Here is a 23173-nt window from a genome sequence, read left to right as displayed (position 1 = left end):
TTTAAAGAACTTTCAATAAAATAAACAAAAGAAACAACTTTCGCGCGACTTCAATAAATGAATGAGTGAGATATAAAAAGAAAACTTGATTTAAATAAATGGAGAGATTAAGTGATTGAATTTAAAGTTAGGAGAACAACGGCCAATAAAAGAAGGGGTTTATCCGTGTCTTTGCACCCACTTTTCAGCTTTCTAATTTACTTTTTTCCTCGTTTTCTTTCTTTCGTTTTGCCAGCCTATTCTTACTTTTTTCTCGTCGCTGACAGAGAGAGAGAGAGAGAGAGAGAGAGGAGAGAGAGAGAGAGAGAGAGAGAGAGAGAGAGACTTTAAATACTTCAAGCCCGATGTTATTATTATTATTGTTATCACTATTATTATAATTATTATAATTATTATTATTACATTTTATTGTTATTAATATTATTATCATCATCACCATCATCATCATCATCATCATCATCATCATCATCATTATTATTATTATTATTATTATTATTATTATTATTATTATTATTATTAATATAACTACTATCAGCTAAGCTACAACCCTAATTCGAAAATCAGGATGCTATAAACGCAGGGCCCCAACAGGAAAATAGCCCAGTGAGGAAAGGAAAATAAGGGACGAAATTACTACCACTGTGGTTCAGAGATAATAGTAGGGCTGACTAAGTAATAAGAATGGACACAAAACCCCTGATTTATCGTGGGATGAAAATGAAAGACAAATATCAATTAAGCTTGAGCTATTATATACATCAGAAATCCATACATTTGTTAATAAAAAAAAGTGTACATTAAAAAAGTGTACATAAAAAGTGTACATTAAAAAAAAAAAAAAGTTTACTACATCTAAAGACAATTTCCGTACTTCGTTATTGGAAAATCTCTTGTAAGCACCTCTTCTAGTAGAAGGACACTCCAAAATCAAACTATTGTTCTCTAGTCTTGGTTAGTGCCATAGCCTCTGTACCGTGCTCTTCAACTGTCTTGGGTTAGAGTTCTCTTGCTTGAGGGTACACTTGACACACTGTTCTATCTAATTTCTCATCCTCTTGTTTTGTTAAAGTTTTATAGTTTATACAGGAAATATTTATTCTAATGTTGTTATTGTTCTTAAAATATTTTATTTTTCCTTGTTTTCTTACCTCACTGGGCTATTTTCCCTGTTGGGGGCCCCTGGACTTATAACATTCTGCTTTTCCGGCTAGGGTTGTAGCTTAGCAAGTAGTAATAATAATCAATAATAATAATAATAATAATAATAATAATAATATAAAGGTTTGAAGACCGCTCATGAACGGCGGAGGCTGACCATAGCCTACCCCCATATGATCAGCGCCCAAGCCCCTTTCTCCACTCAAGCTAGGATCAGGGAGGGCCAGACAATGGCTGGTGATGACTCAGCAGGTGGACCTATAGCCTCCCCAAACTCTCATCCTTAACTAACAAGGATGGTGAGGCTGCAGACACTACAAGAACTATCAAGCTTGAGAGGAATTCGCAACCCAGTCCAGGAGAACGCCAGGCAGGGACGTTTCCAATGCACGGAAACCTTCTATAGCCTCCCTCAAACCTCCCATCCTTAGCTCACAGGAATGGCAATGTTGCAAAAACTACAAGAAACTGTCGATCTTGAGCGTTACATGAACCCCAGTCCAATGCTGTACAGAAATCCCTTGATTGTAGTTAGGAAGTTCGTATGATTGGCCTTGATTTTAGTGCTGCCTTTGACCGTGTTAATCATGAGGCCCTTGTTTTCAAACTCAAACAGTTATTGATTTTTAAGTAATAGATCTCAGAGTTGTTGATGGGCCCCATAGTGAGTATAGGAATGTGATATCCGGTGTTCCACATGGTAGTGTTCTTGGCCCATTACTTTTCATACTATATACAAATGACATGTGGTTCGGCCTAGAAAACAAGCTTGTTGCATATGCAGATGATACTACTCTCTTTGCATCAATTCCATCCCCTGAATGTAGATCTGTGTTGGTGAATCCCTTAATAGAGATCTAGCTAAAATTAGTGCATGGTGCAAATTATGGGGTATGAAGTTGAATCCTAACAAAACTCAAAGTATGATTGTAAGTAGGTCAAGGACGGTGGCTCCTCAACATCCGGATCTCAGTATTGATAATGTTTCTTTAAATTGTATGACTTTTCAAATTTTAGATGTGATTCTTGACAGCAAATTTACTTTTGAGAAACACATTAAGTCTGTGTCTTCCTCAATTGCACAAAAAATTGGCTTATTGAGAAAGTCTTTTAAGATTTTCGGTGATCAATCTATTCTGAATAAGTATTTTAATTCTTTCATTCTACCTTGTTTTGAGTATTGTTCTCCTGTCTGGTCTTCAGCTGCTGATTCTCATCATAATTTGTTGGACAGAAACTTACGGTCTGTTAAATTTCTTATTCCTGATCTCGATATTAATCTTTGGCACCGACGTTTAATTAGTTCATTATGCATGTTGCATAAGATTTTTCACAAGTCTGACCATCCTTATCATTCAGATCTCCCTCGACAATTCTATCCTGCTCGTAATACTAGGCAGGCAGTTAATTTTAATAGCCAGGCCTTCTCCATCATGAGGCTCAATACTATACAGTATTCTAGAAGTTTTATTCCAGCTGTGACCAAGTTGTGGAATGATCTTCCTAATCGGGTAGTTGAATCAGTAAAACTTCAAAAGTTCAAAGTTGGAGCAAATGTTTTTATGTTGACCAGGCTGACATGCGTCTTTTTATAGTTTATATATGACATATCTGTTTTGACGTTGTTACTGTTTTTAGAATGATTTATTGTTAATTTGTTCTCATCATTTATTTATTTCCTTATTTCCTTTCCTCACTGGGCTATTTTTCCCTATTGGAGCCCTTGGGCTTATAGCATCTTGCTTATCCAACTAGGGTTGTAGCTTGGCTAGTAATAATAATAATAATATTAATAATAATAATAATAATAATAATAATAATAATAATAACAAAACACCCGGAAGTTCCCATCATCATTATAACACGGTTCTGTTGCTTGAGGGTACACTAGGGCACACTATTCTATCATATTTCTCTTCCCTTTCTTTTTTTTTTTTGAAGTTTTTATAGATTATATAAGAAAAATAAAATTAAACATTGTTACTGTTCTTAAAATAGTTTATTTCGATTGTTCATAACGTCTCTTGCAGTTTATTTATTTCCCTGTTTCCTTTCCTCACTGAATTATTTTTCCTTGTTGAAGACCTTGAGCTTATAGCATTCTGCCCTTCCAACTAGGGTTGCAGCCTAGCTACCAATCCATTACTGCTAAGCTATTCAAAACTCCATCAATGCATTAGTGACCAGCCAATCAAACCAGGAACAAAGCAGAACGAATAAGCCATCAAGGAAAAACAGCAATTGAATAATTGAACAATCACAGGCCTGTGGCCATGACCCCGACAAGTTCATCCATGGAGGGCAGATTAATCTGGATTTCATTCTTTATAAAAACAAAAGCCATGGGTGTCCTTTGCGCTTTAGACAACCACCTTTTGAAATTACATACTGGAAGCTTGCATTCCTTTGAGCCGGGAAATCCATGTTACCCAGAATAGAAGTAGAAAAGTCGGCCATTACAATAAAGGTTTAAAGGTCACTGATGAATGGCAGAGGCAAGGGACAGTGACATTGCCCTATCAGGCAGCACAATGCCCTAGAGACTGACCATATATGTGATCAACACCAAAGCCCTTCTCCACCCAAGCTAAGACCAATTAGGGCCAGGCAATGTCTGCTGATGACTCAGTAGATAGACCTATAGGCTCCCCCAAAAACCCCATCCTTAGCTCACATAGATGGTGAGGTTGCAGGGACCAAAGGAACTAACGAGTTTGAGCGGGACTGGAACCCCAGTCTGGCGAGCACCAGTCAGGGACGTTACCGCATCGGCGGATCATTTAAAGGTTTAAAGGCCACGCATGAATGGCCGAGGCAAGGGATAGTGACAATGCCCTAGAGATTGATTATATATTCATATGATAAACGCCCAAGCATCCTCTCTATCAAGCTAGGACCAGGAAAGACCAGGCAATGGCCGCTAATGATTCAGTAGGTAGACCTACTGTATAGGCTCCGACAAACAAGGATGATGAGGTGGCAGACACTACAGGGATGGCCAGGCAGGGGCGTTTCCAATAGGCCACCACGGACAGGCAGGGACGTTTCCAATAGGCAACCATAACTCCAGCATACTTACCCTACGTGGGACACGTCACTCAACTTGCAACATTCTAAGGCTACAGTTTGGCATAAATTAATAATAATAATAATAATAATAATAATAATAATAATAATAATAAATGAACTAAACATTCCCGGAAATTACAGTAACCACAGACGAAAATGCAAATAAAGGCAGAGCCAATTTAACAACACAAAGCTCTCAAGTGAAACAAGGGCTGGCTCTAATCGGAGGCAATGTTCTCAAGAGGGCTAATTCTTAATGAAACAGTTCCTTAATGGTTTCACTCTTAGAGTGCCTCCTACTTCCACGACGTCGCTGAGTAAACATTCGAGAATCTAATGAAAAAAAAAGAAAAAAAAAATTCTTGAAAATCTTACAAGAGATAGGAACGTGAAGTGATGGAAATTACGTTAATGGATTGGGATGTGTTAATTATATGGACATTATAATCAGGAGATTGAAACTAAAAAAAGAGCTCATGGGAAATGTAAAATACGAGATATATATATAATCACGAAAAGCAAGAAGTGAAAAGAAAGGATAAATAATGTAAGAATGAGATGGAAAGACAGTATTGTACTTGAAAGCTTTATAAATGACAAATGTTGGAATATCCACTTTACCTTGATGCCTTGATGGGAGCAGAAAATTCTAATGAGCAAATACTGTGGTGAATGATGAAATTCACGGGTTGATATTGCAAAAGTTCAAAAATATACACACACGCGTATATATATATATATATATATATATATATATATATATATATATATATATATATATATATATATATATATATATATATATATTTGTTTGTGTATATATATATGTATACACATACACACACACACACACACACACACACACACACACATATATATATATATATATATATATATATATATATATATATATATATATATATATATATATATATATACAGTGCTACCCCCCTTTACGTCCGTTCGACACGTCACTCACTCTTACGCCGGTTTTTACACCGTAAAATAATGATTAAGTGCTGTGCTGTACAATAATGTAATTCACATGGAAACTAAATAATGTAGGTTTCTAGTTTTCATAAAATGATAGCAAAATACAACTTGGACTTCTATATGTTTTATTCCAACTGTGATCAAACTGTCGAACAGATGACATCAGTCTCGTGTTTTAGTTTAAATATGACTGATCTATTGTTACATTGCTATTGATCTCAACGTATTTGATTTATTTTAAAACTAATGTACGCAACTCGTCAAATTGACTATTAAATATACACACATACACACACACACACACACACACACACACACACATATATATATATATATATATATATATATATATATATATATATATATATATATAGTATACTGTATATAGAGTATATATATAGTGTATATATACATATATACAAATATATACATATATATACATATATATATATATATATATATATATATATATATATATATATATATATAAATATATATACATATATATAATATATATATATATATATATATATATATATATATATATATATATATATATATATATATATATATATATGCAGACTCTTTCTCGTCATTAAATAGCGTAAAGTTTCCATCGAAATAGAAAGAAAGAAATAAAGACTGTCCTATGGAATCGTTTGAAGGGATCCAATTTCAATAGATCTGTCCCACCAAGAGAAAGTTAATGGAGACCTCTTCAAACGTATATCCCACTTAGGGTCCCTAGGACTTGGGAATTCCAGGCAGTGCAGTTGTTGTCAACCTTAAATGAATTTTTCCTTTATTTTTTAATATATCATCCAAGGAGGTTATAGAGTCACCTGCGTTTATTTATCTATCTGTTAGTTTGTTAGCAAAATTACGTTAAAAGTTCTAGTTGGATTATCACCAAAATTTAACAACGGATAAATATTATGTTTTGAAAGAATCCAATAAATTTTGACGATACGAATTAAGATCACTATACTACACTCAATCTTTTTTAATGAGGCGCATTTGCACCGACTTGCAGTGGTGCTCTTATAGCTCGGAAAAAGTTTCCCGCTATCTGATTGGTTAGAATGATCTTGTCCAACCAATCAGCGATCAGGAAACTTTTCCGAGCTAAAAGGGCACCCCAGCGAGTCGGTGCAAATACGCTTCACTAAAAAGAATTGACTATAGTTATTATAATTATTATTACTATTATTATTATTATGTATATCATTATCAGTATTGTTATTATTATCAAGTACTGAATATTCATTCACGATCAACATACGAAAATGGGAGAGCTTGGTCCGTAGACTTGTGTAAAATGTTGACAATCTTCATTGGCAGTGTCCAAAATCTCATATTGTTCTGTTTGCTTTTTCCCTATTTCTCTTTTTTTATTTTTTTTTTTCAGGCAATCTGAATTTGCAATGCGGGTTCCATTTTAGCATCAGTTTCATTTTCAACGAACAGTTTTGCGTTTGGAGACAGCTTAGTTTCATATCTAACATAATAGTATTTTTTTCGAATTTTCTTTAATACTAGTGAATGCAACCCGTCGAGAATAAAGGCTAAATATTTAGATAGATATGAACACACACACGCACAGATTTAACCCTTATCACCCCCTCCCAATTTCTTCACTACAACACGGCAGTTGTTATTGAGTGTACCTCTTGGCATACCTCCTACTACCAGAGTATGACTACTTCCTCTCCCCCTACCCAAAGGACAGGGAGAGAACAAGTAGTTATACGTCTGGCGAAGGCGCTCACCGTGACCAGATATATATATATATATATATATATATATATATATATATATATATATATATATATATATATATATATATGTACACATATATATACATATATATATGTATATATATATATATATATATATATATATATATATATATATATATATATATATATATACAGTATATATGATATTTTCAAGTTTATGTCATCCTAAAACAGAGGGAGTAGCCATACCCTGGTTCGTGTGCGTGTGTGCATATCCATTTAAATATTTAGCCATTATTTTTGACGGGTCGCGTACACTAGAGTATTATAGTTTTTAACAAAATTTCTTTTAATTGATTTGGGAATTTTATGACAATCATATGAATTTAATGTGATATAAAATAAATCGCAATTTAGATTTAATGTTAATCAAACCGGATAAAATAATCTGAAAAATAATTCATAGAAAGTTAACAAATTACAACAACTAATTGCAGCCATTTCAAGACTACTGCAGGACAAAGGCCTCAGACATGTCCTTATTCATGGCTGGGGTTTATTCTATTTTTTTCACCATGCTGGCCAATGCAGATTGGTGATGGTGGGAGACTTTAGCCTGCTCGCAACAAACCAACCTTGTATGGGCGACCCTGACTAGTACAGCTTTGCTGATAATGGCGATACACAAAACCCTTTCACCGTGTTAAAGTATTTCATAAAATTCAGAAAATATCTTATAAATCTTGTGCAGAATAACTTTAATAATATAATTACCATAATCATCAACTAAACCTTTTATATTCCAAAATGGATCTTGAAGACCCTTTCATGGGATTCCAAGTGAAAGAGGAATTCTTTATCAATCCTTATAATCCTTTAAACAACTTTTAAAATCCACAAATAAATCCCTTATAACCCAATTAAGATTTCTCAACCTCCACATTGGATTTCCCACGAACCCTAAAAAAAATAAATTAAGATCTATAAAATTATAAAACTCCTTTTTATATAAGGTTAATCACGGTGCTATGTATTAATCTTCAGGATTTCTAATTGAATACTCGAGAACCAGAGATTTTAATTCTAATAATCAGAGTGGGAAACGATATAATGATCTGGGGTCCTGCAATCGAGAGAGAGAGAGAGAGAGAGAGAGATAGATAGAGAGAGAGAGAGAGAGAGAGAGAGAGAGAGAGAGAGAGAGAGAGAGAGAGAGAGAGAGAGTCAAAGCTAGAAATTAGATTCTGGAAACAAGATAATGAAATTGTATACATGCAAAGAGAGAGAGAGAGAGAGAGAGAGAGAGAGAGAGAGAGAGAGAGAGAGAGAGAGAGAGAGAGAGAGAGAAGCTAATTCTAAAGATTCTTAAAATATCACAATGAAATTGTAAACACATGTGGAGAGAGAGAGAGAGAGAGAGAGAGAGAGAGAGAGAGAGAGAGAGAGAGAGAGAGAGAGAGAGAGAGAGAGAGAAGAAGAAGAAGAAGAAGATTTATCCTACCATCTCATCCCTCATTCATCACATAAAACAGGAAGAGAAGATAATATTAAGCCAAAGAAAGAACCTTTCTCTTTTCCTCGAGTTACGCCATGCACACAGCACTGTGTTTACAGTAAAAGCATCGTCGTCTCCTGCTGCCTTCTTGTTCTTCCATGACCTTTAAGAGTCCTGATTTATCTATGATTAAAGGGATGCGCATCCTCCTCTCAGGCTAGCAGCATCCCGCGAATCTTACAGGTGTACACTGGTGTACCCAACCCGTCAAAGATGACGTTTAAATTATAGATATGCACACGCGCATATTCAACTCTCCCGCCTTCCTTACTACAACTAGCTGGTTCGGCAATTTGTGGGCGAGTGTGGTTTTCGAGTATAACAACTGCGGGTAACCCCTCTCACCAGGGAATGACTATTCCCTCTTCATCCAGAGCGTGAAAGGAATGTGGCATTATATATATATATATATATATATATATACACACACAAAAACTTGCTCACTATAAAACATAGGAGAGATATTCCTGTCTGAGTGGTGATACCTTAACATGGTGAAAGGGTTTGGGTATCGCCAAGATCAGCAAAGTTGCACTTATCAGGGCCACCCATACTAGACTGGTTTGCTTCAAGCGAACAGACAAGTGTCTCGCACCATCACCAATCTGCAGTGGCCAGCGTGAGGATGAAAACTGTTCAAACACCAGACATATTACTAGCTAAGCTATAGGGTAGAAGAGACTCTTTAGCTATGGCAAGCAGCTTTTCAAGGAGGACACTCCAAAATCAAACCATTGTTTTCTAGTCTTGGGTAGTGCCATAGCCTTTGTAGCATAGTCTTCCACTGTCTTGGGTTCGAGTTCTCTTGCTTGAGAGTACACTTAGGTTCACTATCCTATTTTCCTTCCTCTTGTTTTGTTAAAGCTTTTGTAATTTAAATAGGAGATATTTATATTAATGTTGTTACTGTTCTTAAAATATTTTATCTTTCCTCGATTCCTTTCCTCACGGGGCTATTTTCCTTTTTGGGGCCCCTGGGCTTACAGCATCCTGCTTTTCCAACTAGGGTTGTAGCTTAACAATTAATAATAATAATAATAATAATATAACCCCTGTCGAAAGAAAACAAGGAAATAAATAAACTATAAGAGAGGTAATAAACCATCAAAATAGAATAAATGAAGAACAGTAACAACATTAAATTAGATCTTTCATATATAAACTATAAAAACTCAAGGAAAATAAACAAGAGGAAGAGAAATAAGATAGAAGTGTGCCCGAGTGTACCCTCAAGCAAGAGAAGTCTAATCCAGGCTAGTGAAAGGCTATGGTACAGAGGCTATGACACTACCCAAGACTAGAGAACAGAGGTTATAACGTTGTCTATACACCTGATGTGGATAGACACCATTAAAATAGCAGGAATTTTAATATACAATGTGTGTGTGTGTGAGAGAGAGAGAGAGAGAGAGAGAGAGAGTGTTGGCTTATTAGCAATTTTGTGAATAGCAAGTCTCAAATTATATACATGTATATATATATATATATATATATATATATATATATATATATATATATATGTATATATATTATATATATATATATATATATATATATATATATATATATATATATATATATATATATATATATATATATATATATATATATATTTATGCATATATTATATATATACATAAATATATAAATATACATATATATATATATATATATATATATATATATATATATATACATAAAGCCAGTAATAAATAATGAAATATATTAAGTACTAAAATATTTCATTATTTCCTAAATGCTTTTGCTGTATATCAGGTCGCATGATCTTTGCAACAGTAAAGCATATTCCGTACTCTTGGCTCAGCAGTAGAAAGTTCACCCCACCAGCAAAAAGGTCCCGGATATGATGGAAATGTTAACCAAATTATGTGACGTAATCCTCCCACGTCAATTCTGTTCAGTGGCTACTTTTCTCTTGGTATGGGTAGTAGAGACTCTTTAGCTATGGTAAGCACCTCTTCTAAGAAAAGGAAACTCCAAAATCAAACAATTATTCTCTAGTCTTGGGTAGTGCCATTGCCTATGTACTGAGGTTTTCCACCGTCTAAGGGTAAGTTAACTACTGTAGGGTAATTGTTCAGTGGCTACATTTCTCTTGGTAAGGGTAGAAGAGACTCTTTAGCTATGGTAAGCATCTCTTCTAGGGGTCACTCCAAAGCAAAACTATTGTCCTCTAGTCTTGGGTAGTGTCATAGCCTCTGCACTGTGGTCCTCCACTGTCAAAGGGTAAGTTAACTACTGCAGTGAAATTGATCAGTGGCTTCTTTCCTCTTGGTAAGGATAGGAAAGACTCTTTAGCTATGGTAAGCTGCTCTTCAAGGAGGTCACTCCAAAGACAAACCATTGTTCTCTAGTCTTGGGTAGTGCAATAGCCTCTGTACCATGGTCTTCCACTGCCTTGGGTTAGATATATCTTGCTCGGGCACACTATTCTATGTTGTTTTAATTCCTCTTGTTATTTTGAAGTTGTTATAGTTTATATAAGAAAGATTTAGTTTAATGTTATTATTGTTCTTAAACTTCTCTTCTAGTTTTTCCTTATTTCCTTTCCTCACTGGGCTACTTTCCCTGTTGGAGCCCTTGGGCTTAAAGCATCCTGCTTTACCAACTATGGATATAGCTTAGCAAATAATAATAATAATAATAATAATAATAATAATAATAATAATAATAACAATAATACTCTCCCCTTTTCCATATTAATCTCCAACCATAATCTGTATTATCCAGAACTGCTTTTTTATTCCTTCTTAAATAGATATATTGTTCTGATCTTTAAATATATGATTTCACAATTGAAAATGGAGCCCAAGTTTTTTATGAAGTTTTTAGTTTATATATTATAGATCTAATTTAAGGTAGTTAATTGTCTTAAAAATATTTTATTTTGATCGTTATTACTTCTCTTGTAGTTTATTCATATCCTTGTTTCCTTTCCTTACTGAGCTATTTGTCCCTGGTGGACCCCTTGGGCTTATAGTATCCTGCTTTTCCAGCTAGTGTTATAACTTGGCTAATAATAAAAATAATAATAATAATAATAATAATAATAATAATATTAATAATAAGCTAATTTATATATATAACTGTGGTGGCCGATGTGGTAACGTCCCTGACTGGTGAACGCCAGACTAGGGTTCGAGTCCCGCTCAAACTCGATCGTTTCTTTATTCGCTACAACCTCACCATCCTTGTGAGCTAAGGATGGGGTATTTGGGGGAGCCTATAGGTCTATCTGCTGAGTCATCAGCAGCCATTGCCTGGCCCTCCTTAGTCCTAGCTTGGATGGAGATGGGGCATGGGCGGTGATCATAGGTATATATGGTCAGTCTCTAGGGCATTGTCTTATTTGATAGGGCTAGGTCACTGTCCCTTGCCTCTGTCATTCATGAGCGGCCTTTGAAACCTTAAACCTTTAAGAAAGGTATGGAAGTATTTTACCATCTACCCATTATATATTATCTGCTATGTTATACTTCATTGTCTGGACATTCATTTTACTTATTCTTCATTGATATTCAATACTCCACCTATTCCTCTGAATGATTATAAAGTTTTACATGAAATAAATCGAACATATTCTCAAGTTTAAACAAATCCAGAAAATGTATTTAATTACCTTTCATTTATATATACACTAAAACATATCATATGCGAAAGCCATTGATGGAAATGTTGAACGTAGCGTGATTTGCATACATTTGCCTATGCATTTAAACAGGGGCAAAAGCACGAGTGTAATAAATAAATTGTTCAATTATATACAATACTTTCTCAATAAATGCATTAATAGCATTTATTGCCTTTTCTACCTTACAAAGAATCATGCCCAATACAGACAAACACTAACATTGTACAAAATTTGTTTGAATTTACCATAATAATTATTTTCGCGTGTAAATAACAAACGAACAAATAAAAGTATAAACGTAATGTATTGATATGTAAACCTATTTAAAAAAAAAGAAAGAAAAAAAATCTACCACAATAATAATTTTCACGTGTAAACAACAAACGAACAAATAAAAGTATAACCATTATGTATTAATACATAAGCCCATTTGAAAAAAAAAAATGTGTTTGTTACTTCCATAACAATAATTTTCACGTGTAAATGACAAACGAACGAATAAAAGTATAACCATAATTTTTTCATACACTTAAAAATTTGCCATAAATACGGTAAAAATCCTGGGATAAAAGTTGCCTAACATTTACTGTTTTAAAATCGGATATATTGACGTAAAAGAGTGATATTACGGTCACCAACCTGTCTAAGATAATAACAAAGTATGGTAAAATTACGGTTGCCTGTATTTTACTGAAATAAGGCTGAGAACAGTATATTTTTTACTGAGAATTTCCGATTAAAATTACGATTTTTTAACAGTCTATATAAACCCATAAGCAAAAATAAAAACCTAAGACTTTCATTAGCAACTGTGCCTAAACTACTACTGAGAAGCACTACTAATAAAAGTATAGCCATAATTTATTCATACATAAACCATTTTCACAAAAAAGAAAAAAAAAACCTAAAGATTTCTCTAGCAACAGTACCTAAATTAGCACTGAGAAGCACTACTAATAAAAGTATAACCATAATTTATTCATAAATAAACCCATTTTTACAAAAAACTTAAGATTTCTTCAGCAACTATACCTAAACTACTACTGAGAAGCACTACCAATAAGACGCAAATATTGACAAATGTAGTGTTTATGTTTAAGCCCAAAAGGGTTTCCATGTAAACGGCCACCAGCTAGGCGACTCATCATCACCAAGTGGAAGTTAAAAGGTTAGTCAGACCTGGCCTTTGCATGTCACTTGGCTGTAAACTATAAAAGAAAAAAAAAAAGGTAATATCCGTTTCGTGGAACTTGGCGTGTCTTTTCGACTGACTGACATGGCGTGGATAATTCACGCATACTCTTGGTCTCTATTGCCAGTTGCATAGGTATTAGTTATTGTTATTAGTTCATTATGCATGTTGCACAAGATTTTTCCTAATTCTGACCATCCTTTACATTCAGATCTTCCTGGACAATTCTATCCTTTTCGTAATACTACGCAGGCAGTTAATTCTAATGGCCAGGCCTTCTCCATCATGAGGTTCAATACTACACAGTATTCTAGAAGTATTAGTTATTGTTATTATTAGAAGCTAAGCTACAACCGTAGTTGGAATAGCAAGATGCTATAAACCCAAGGGCTCCAACAGGGAAAAATTAGCCCACCGAAGAAAGGAAACAAGGAAATAAAGAAACTAAAAGAGAAGTAATAAACAATCAAAATATAACATTTTACGAAAAGAAACAACCTTAAATTAGAATTTTTAAATATAAACTTAAAAAAAACAAGAGGAAGGGGAATAAGATAGAACTGCGTGCCCGAGTGCACCCTCAAGCAAGAGAACTCTAATCCGAGATAGTGGAAGGCCATGGTACAGAGGCTATGGCCTATGTTTCACCTGTAGGGTAAATACAGTAGAGACACTTGTTGGATATTCCCCTTTCAATTCCTATATGTATAAATGTACCCTGTTGACTCGTCTCTTTCAATTCTAATGTGTGTATGTATATATATATATATATATATATATATATATATATATATATATATATATATATATATATATATATATATATATATATATATATATATAAACATACATTTAGAAAACAAAATACACTCGTATTTAACAATAGCATATGAAATCCACTCAATATCCAAAACAGCAACACAAGCTCTCTCACAAGCTGAACTTCTTCCACACCTGAAATCTCCAAAACTCGACTCACCAGCTACGCAATCTCTCTTGTAAAATGAACTTCTACGCCTTCCAATCGACTCACCTGCTACGCATTCTCTCTCATAAACTGAACTACACCTTCCACTCGACTCACCTGCTAAGCAATTCTCTTACAAACTGAACATCTACGCCTTCCACTCGACTCACCTGCTACGCAATTCTCTTATAAACTGAACTTCTACGCTTTCCACTTGACTCAACTGCTACGCAATTCTCTTATAAACTGAACTTCTACGCCTTCCACTCGACTCACCTGCTACGCAATCTCTCTTGTAAACTGAACTTCTATGCCTTCCACTCGACTCACCAGTTACGCAATCTCTCTTGTAAACTGAACTTCTTCGCCTTCCACTCGACTCACCTGCTACGCAATTCTCTTATAAACTGAACTTTTACGCCTTCCACTCGACTCACCTGCTACGCAATCTCTCTTGTAAACTGAACTTCTATGCCTTCCACTCGACTCACCAGTTACGCAATCTCTCTTGTAAACTGAACTTCTTCGCCTTCCACTCGACTCACCTGCTACGCAATTCTCTTATAAACTGAACTTTTACGTCTTCCACTCGACTCACCTGCTACGCAATCTCTCTTGTAAACTGAACTTCTTCGCCTTCCACTCGACTCACCTGCTACGCAATTCTCTTATAAACTGAACTTTTACGCCTTCCACTCGACTCACCTGCTACGCAATCTCTCTTGTAAACTGAACTTCTACGCCTTCCACTCGACTCACCAGTTACGCAATCTCTCTTGTAAACTGAACTTCTTCGCCTTCCACTCGACTCACCTGCTACGCAATTCTCTTATAAACTGAACTTTTACGCCTTCCACTCGACTCACCTGCTACGCAATCTCTCTTGTAAACTGAACTTCTACGCCTTCCACTCGACTCACCAGTTACGCAATCTCTCTTGTAAACTGAACTTCTTCGCCTTCCACTCGACTCACCTGCTACGCAATTCTCTTATAAACTGAACTTTTACGCCTTCCACTCGACTCACCTGCTACGCAATTCTCTTAGAAAACTGAACTTCTACGCCTTCCACTCGACTCACCTGCTACGCAGTGGCCATTCACGTAATCAGCGATGGGGTAGTCCACGGGACAAACACAGACGCTTTTGCTAGTGTCGCAGTAGCTGCGCTCCAAGCCCGAGCAAGCTGTATTTTCCGAACACTGGATCTGCTCTTCCTCGAGGGAGTCTGTGGGAACACGAAAGAAAGAGTTAAAATCCAAATTTATATATAATTTTTACAAACATACGATTATTTGTTGTATATTTATGAAAGATTTGTTTTAATGTTACTGTTCTCTAAATATTTCATTTTAATTTATAATTACTTCTCTTGTAGTTAACTTATTTACTTCCCTCACTGGGCTACTTTCCCTGTTGGAGCCCTCGGGCTTATAGCATCTTGCTTTTTCAACTAGGGTTGTAGCTTAGCAAATAATAATAATAATAATAATAATAATAATAATAATAATAATAATAATAGATCTATTTTACCGTTGTTACTGTTTTTATATTTTATTTTGTTAATTACTTCTCTTGTAATTTATTTATTTCCTTATTTCTTTTCCTCACAGGGCTATTTTTCCCCGTTGGAGCCCTCGGGCTTATAGTATCCTGCTTTTCCAACTAGGGTTGTAGCTTGGCTAATAATAATAATAATAATAATAATAATAATAATAATAATAATAATAATAATAATATGGCAGTTTCGGAAATATTGTCAGGAATATATATATATATATATATATATATATATATATATATATATATATATATATATATATATTAATAATAATAATAATAATAAAAACTGGCCAAACCCTAGACATTAATTTAGACATGTCTGAGGCCTTTGTCCTGCAATGGACTAGAAACGACTGCATTTGTTGTTGTATATATATATTTGCGTATATATACAGGCCTACACACATATATATATATATATATATATATATATATATATATATATATATATATATATATATATATATATATATATATGTATATATATATACACACACACACATATATATATAAGATAGATAGATAGATGGATATTTTTTTTATGTTAAAAAAATTACCATATTATGGAATGATTTTTTTCAATTCGATAAAAAACCCCAGAATTATTAAGTCATTTGGAATAATTAATCCATAGGAAGTAATAAAAACTTACACCCATTTTACTATTCATGTTTCCAGAATTCTTTACATCAATATCTAATATTTCCATTAGCGATCACTTGGAGATCTGGATTCTAACTAAGAGAACGTTTTAATATTTAAATGATTTAATTATTCATCTTTCTCAAAGCTCATGGTAACTTAACCTTAATGCAACTTTTCATAATAAATCACTTACGTTCATTAATATTTTATTATATTCAAATAACTAATCTTTTCGCTCAATCAGAAAGATTTTGATTATTACTAATCCTTTCACTTTAAACCTACTAAATATCTTAATACTAGTGTACGCGACCCGTCAAAATTGACGCACACAGATTCAACCCTTCCCACCCCCTCTCCCCCATTCTTATCTACAACACAATAATGTCGGTTTCTGAGTGTACCTCTTAAAGTAACCCATTTCACCAGAGTATGGCTACTCCCTTTACCGCCCTGTCTAAGGGACGGGGAGAGACCGCGTAGTTATTCGTCTGGCCATGACGCTTAGCATGAGCAGAAAGATAAAAATATATATATATTATTATTGTTGTTATTACTTGCTAAGCTACAACCATAGTTTGAAAAGCAGGATGCTATAAGCCCCAGGGCGATAACAGGGAAAATAGCCTAGTGAGGAAAGGAAACAAGGAACAAATAAATATTTTAAGAATAGTAACAATATACACACACACACACATATATATATATATATATATATATATATATATATATATATATATATATATATATATATATATAAATATAATATAATATAGCCATGCACTTGATGTTTATTATATAGGGGAGATGAATCATTTTCTTACTATCCAATCTCAATTTTATTCAATATCCTTTTTGTCGATCTCTTAGTAAATATAAACTTGTTTATCATTACTTATCAAACGCAAAGAAATGACAATACAACACAGAATGGCGGCAATAATAACAACAACAACAACAATTAACACAGTTGTTTTTAGTTCACTGCAAGACAAACACATCAGATATGTTAATTCATGCCTGGGTTTTGGCCAGTTTTCATCACCACGCTGGCCAGTGCGGATTGGTGATGGTGGGAGATTTTCTTCTGATGGCTGATAGCAAACCAACCTAGCATGGGTGGCTCTGACTAGTACAGTTTTTCTGATCATGGCGATATTGAAACCATTTCACCTCGTTGAGATGACACAATGACGAATACAAAAATAAAAATAAATATAATAAATTTAATATTGGAGAATAAAAATTGATACTGATAATAAGTTAATTGATCAAACATTATACAAATCACTATAAAATACTTTTGTAAAAAAGAATATGGAAAATAATAAAACTTGGTAGGCTACAATCTCAAAATAGTTTGCTTTTCCGTTCCATTCTGGTCTCTCTCTCTCTCTCTCTCTCTCTCTCTCTCTCTCTCTCTCTCTCTCTCTCTCTCTCTCTCTCTCTCTCTCTCTTCATTAAAAATGTTCCGAATGTTTGGATTCTGCCAAGCATAGTCGAACAGGTATGTGCTTGCTGGTACAACACAGTTAATTATTAGAGCTTTCTCGCATTGCCCGTTATTCACATTCAACGTTTCAGGAAAGTCTACACGATGGGACACTGAAAGATTAAAAAGACTGAAAGACTAAAAGACTGAAAGACAAAAAGATAAAGAAGACTTACTTCAAAATTTCAAACTTGCAATAAATATTTTTAAGCTGAACAGGCCGGCATAAGTCTTTTTATAGTTTTTATATCGAAATATCAGTTTTGATGTTGTTACTGTTCTTAAAAAAATTTATTCTAATTGTTCATTACTTCTCATATAGTTTATTTATTTCCTTATTTCCATTCCTCACTGAGTTATTTTTTCCTTGTTGGAGTCCCTGCGCTTATAGCTTCTTGCTTTTCCAGCTAGGTTGTAGCTTAGCTAATAATAATAATAATAATAATAATAATAATAATAATAATAATAATAATAATAATAATAAATCCACGAACTGACAGCAGGTTGAGAGAAACAGCCATTATAATCGCCAATCTGATATATCTATGCAAAGAAGTTTTGCAACTCGAGAGACTATTAGAAGCCTAGAGCAGGACCACCGGTCCATAATCAGCTGCTTGCTTATAGAATATATATATATATATATATATATATATATATATATATATATATATATATATATATATATATATATATATATATATATATATATATATATATAGATAGATAGAGAGATAGATAGATAGATATACTCAACATATGCAAGCAGCTGAATATGCCTAGAGTCTATAGGTCTATCTGCTGAGTCATCAGCACCCATTGCCTGACCCTCCTTGGGTAGAGGGAGGGCTTGGATGCTGATCATATGTAATAATATTATTATTATTATTATTACTTGCTAAGCTACAATCCTAGTTGGCAAAGCAGAATGCTACAAGCCCAGGGGCTCCAACAGGGACAATAGCCCAGTGAGGAAAGGAAAGAAAGAAAAACAATTTTTTTTAGAAGAGTAACAACATCAAAATCAATATGGTCAGTCTCTAGGGTATTGTCCTCCTTGATGTCACTCTCACTGAGTGGACTACCAGCAACTTGACATTCAAAGAGTACCCCTCTACCTAACATGACAGTCACAACTAGCTCAAAGCAGCAAAAATATTCTCGAAAATCGATCTCCTGAAGGGGTATTATCAATTTCAGGTAGCAAAGGAGGACAGAAAAGTCAGCAATCATCAACCCCTTTGGTACATATATACTTCTCTACCTAAAATGACGGACACAACTAGCTCAAAACAGCAAGAATAGTCTTGAAAATCGATCTCCTGAAGGGGTATTATCAAGTTCAGGTAGCAAAAGAGGACATAGAAAAGTCAGCAATCATCAATCCCTTTGGTACATATATACCTTTTAATTACAGATTTTTTTACCTCAGAAACACAGGTCCCACCTTTCAATGCCTTATGGATTACATCCTCGGAGAATTATCGCCGAGAAGCTCAAAGAAAACTGGTTGATTGTCTGACCAGATATATATGAATGGGTGAAAAATACGATAGAATTTCTCAGTTATCAAATAATTAAAAAATGTGTTAAACCTCGCCCGAAGAATTCCAAGCAATTGCTCATTTCCTAAGGCCAGGACTCATTAATGCACTGCAAGTGTTTGCAGGCATGAACAATTACTACTACTCTTTTATACCAAACCTACATAGAATCATGTATCCCTATACAAATTCTGAAAAAGGAAAACCCAATTTTTTTTCTTGCTCAGCTGGGCAAGAAACAGCATTTAAAGAAGGCCCCCCCAAAAAAAAAATCTGCTCTAACTGTAGATATTTGCTCTCTCCAATAGGCCCAATATACTGTTAACAGATGTAAGTAGTACAGCAATGGGTGCAGTACACGAGCAGGATACAGACGACACCTGCCAACTGCTAGCATTTTCATCAAGAAATTATCTCCATAGGAACACAAATACCCCCACCTTCGAAAGAAAACTATTGACAGTCAACCGTGCCATTCAGCATATTAAACACATGCTCAAGGGATAGCAATGTGTGTTGCTAACCAACTATCAGACCCTGAATCACACTTACGAGTACACAAAAATGGCAGATTTCTGGTCAGCAGGCTAACAGTGGCAATTATCGCCGATCACCGAGTACCCTTGCACCATTGAGGGGATCTTCCAACAATGTTACACATAACTTTTGCAGAATCGCCATCCAAATATGGATATCATACAAGCGATAGCAAGATAGCAAGACAGCAGGTTGTGGTGGCCTGGAGGTTGCGTCCTTTCCTGGTGATTGCCAGACTGGGGTTCGAGTCCCGTTCAGACTCGTTAGTTCCTTTGGTAGCTGCATCCTCGCCGTCCTTGTGAGCTAAGGATAGAGGGGTTTGGGGGAGACTATAAGTCTATCTGCTGAGTCATCAGCAGCCACTGCCTGGCCCTCCTTGGCCCTAGCTTGGGTGGAGAGGGGGCTTGGGCGCTGATCATATGTAATGTGGTCAGTCTCTAGAGCATTGTCCTGCTTGATAGGGCAATATCACTGTTCCTTACCTCTGCCATTCAGGAGTGGACTTTAAATCTTTAAAACAGAAAGACAGTGAAGACCTACAGTACCTCAGGCAGATAAGACCCGCCCTGTCGTGGAGGGATTTTGTCATAGATGACAAAGAGACAACCATTGCTTGCAGGGCGAGTCAGGGTTGCCAAGTTGGCCTTTTTCAGGCCAAAAAACTAATATTTGGCCTTTTATGAAATTGGTTGGCCTGTAGTAATATCATGAAAAAAGGTGGGCCTTAAATACGAGAATTTTTGGGCCTTTATCTACTAATAGGTTGAATATAAGTTGGCCTTTTCTCGTTTAAAAACCTGGCAACCCTGAGACAAGTACAAGACGTCCTTGCCCCTACCTTCCACTGATTTTGAGGAGGAAGGACTTCAACCTTACCCATAATTTATCACACCTTTCAAAACGCTCCATCGATTGCATCACAAATGAACGATACATTTTATTATTATTATTATTATTATTATTATTACTTGCTAAGCTATAACCCTAGTTGGAAAAGCAGGATGCTATAAGCCAAGGGGCTCCAACAGGGAAAATATCCCAGTGAGGAAAGGAAACAAGGACAAATAAAATATCTTAAGAACAGTAACAACATTGGAAGTAAATAATTCCTAAATAAACTATAAAATTTTTAACAAAACAAGAGGAAGAGAAATAAGATAGAATAGTGTGGCCCCCGAGTGTACCCTCAAGCGAGAGAAATCGGCAATGAATACAGACATCAAGTAATGGCTTCGCGAATATCTTCTCTTAGACCTCAAAGATTACAGGTGAATTTAAGAGAACCGATCGCCCCGTAGCTCATATTCATATCAACATTGTGGGATCCCTAACGCCCGCCCCCCCCCCCCCCCCTCCAAGGGGTGGAGATACCTTTTCAAAATAATCGACTGGAATAATAAATGACCCGAAGCCACACGTGTCAATCATCAATCGGCCGATAGCGGCGCAAATGCTTTAATCAATTGGGTCAGCAAACATGGAGTTGCCCAAATACATAATCAATGAATGGAGGGGGGGGGATAATTTTATGTCAGCCCTATGGAGCTCCCTCGCTGCCAGTGGACGTATTTCAGGATCTTTCCGACGTCCTTAAAGCAATAGGATAAAATCTTCCAGGTTGAAGGTACACTCGGACACACTATTCTATCTTATTACTCTTCTTTTTTTTTTTTTTTTTTTTTTTAAGTTTTCTAAGTTTTATTAGTTTATATATGAAAGATTTATTATAATATTATTGCTGTTTTTAAAATATCTTATTTTAATTGTTCATTACTTCTCTTGTAGTGGTTATTGAATTATTTCCTTTCCTATCTGGGCTAATTTTCACTGTTAGAGCATTTGGGCTTATGACATCCAGCTTTTGCAACTAGGGTTGTAGTTTAGCTAATAATAATAATAATAATGATGTTGATGATGATGATACACCTCAGTCAAGAAATCCTGTTATGAAAGTGAGAAGGGGTAGGAAGGGTTAAATGTGTGTGCACATCTATCTATATATTCACCCGTCGTTTTTGACGGGTCACGCACACTAGTATCACATAACGACGCTTAAGATGAGCTTATCTGAATATTATTATTATTATTATTATTATTATTACTTGCTAAGCTACAACCCTAGTTGGAAAAGCAAGATGCTATAAGCCCAGGGGCCCCAACAGGGAAAATCGTCCAGCGAGGAAAGGAAAAGAGGAAAATAAAAGATTTTAAGAGTAGCAAAGATGACTCAGAATTAGTGATGAAGACACGTCTTAACAAACGAGAATTCTTATTCATTGAGGTACAAAGGATTCGAATTAATTCCTGGAAGGAGAATCGCATTATTTATATCCTTCAATATTTCAGGCGCTGCGTATCCTGCAGGATGTCGAGAAAAGAGAAGAGCTCTATTAAAAAAAAGAAAAAAAAAAGAAAGAAAAAAAATTTGCAAAATCGAGTAAACATTACAATGACTTCTCTTACAAGAACTGGCAAATAAAGTAACATAAAAGTTTTTTTTTTTTTTTTTTTTATTTTTTTTTTTTCCAGGATTAATCCTCATGTACAAACGTCATTAAGTAACGTTCTTTTCTGAGAATTTATTTGCAGACCAAACGGGACTTAGAGATGGGTTCATTCACTGCTATTCAAGTCTTAAGCGACTGAGAATGGATGTGTTTGCCAATGTAATATACCTCATAAAGGTTTTTCAATATAATTTCTTTTGAAATAGAGAGTAGAGCTCTAAATCCTATACCACTTATCGGGAGTAGTTATGCGATATCACTCCCTATTATTAAAATATATATATATATATATATATATATATATATATATATATATATATATATATATATATATATATGCATATAAATATATTTGGAACAGAATAGTCCATAAAGATTGCAAAAGAAGTAGGGAAACGAAGAGAGGGCGTTGGCTTGACGAGCTAAGAAAATTTGCGGGTATAGACTGGCACAGAAAGTCCATAAACATAAACAGACGCGTGTAGAAGGACATGTTTGAGGTCTTTGTCCTGCAGTGGACTAGCAACGGATGATATAAATACATATATGTACATATATAT

General features: G+C 34.9%; 1 protein-coding gene across 6 annotated transcripts in view; it reads right to left on the bottom strand.

The window, feature by feature from the left end:
• Positions 1–23173, bottom strand: part of LOC137650790 (uncharacterized) — a 1003893-nt gene that overhangs the window by 67956 nt on the left and 912764 nt on the right. For all 6 annotated transcript variants that reach the window (XM_068383946.1, XM_068383952.1, XM_068383967.1 and 3 more), the window contains exon 3: positions 15407–15553. In XM_068383946.1, the coding sequence (XP_068240047.1) occupies positions 15407–15553 (147 nt within the window). The remainder of the gene's footprint in view (positions 1–15406; positions 15554–23173) is intronic.

Source organism: Palaemon carinicauda, chromosome 1 (assembly GCF_036898095.1).
Source record: "Palaemon carinicauda isolate YSFRI2023 chromosome 1, ASM3689809v2, whole genome shotgun sequence".
Taxonomy (NCBI): Eukaryota; Metazoa; Arthropoda; class Malacostraca; order Decapoda; family Palaemonidae; genus Palaemon; species Palaemon carinicauda.
The sequence above is the reverse complement of the archived record's forward strand: the minus strand, read 5'-3'. Positions and strand labels throughout refer to the sequence as shown.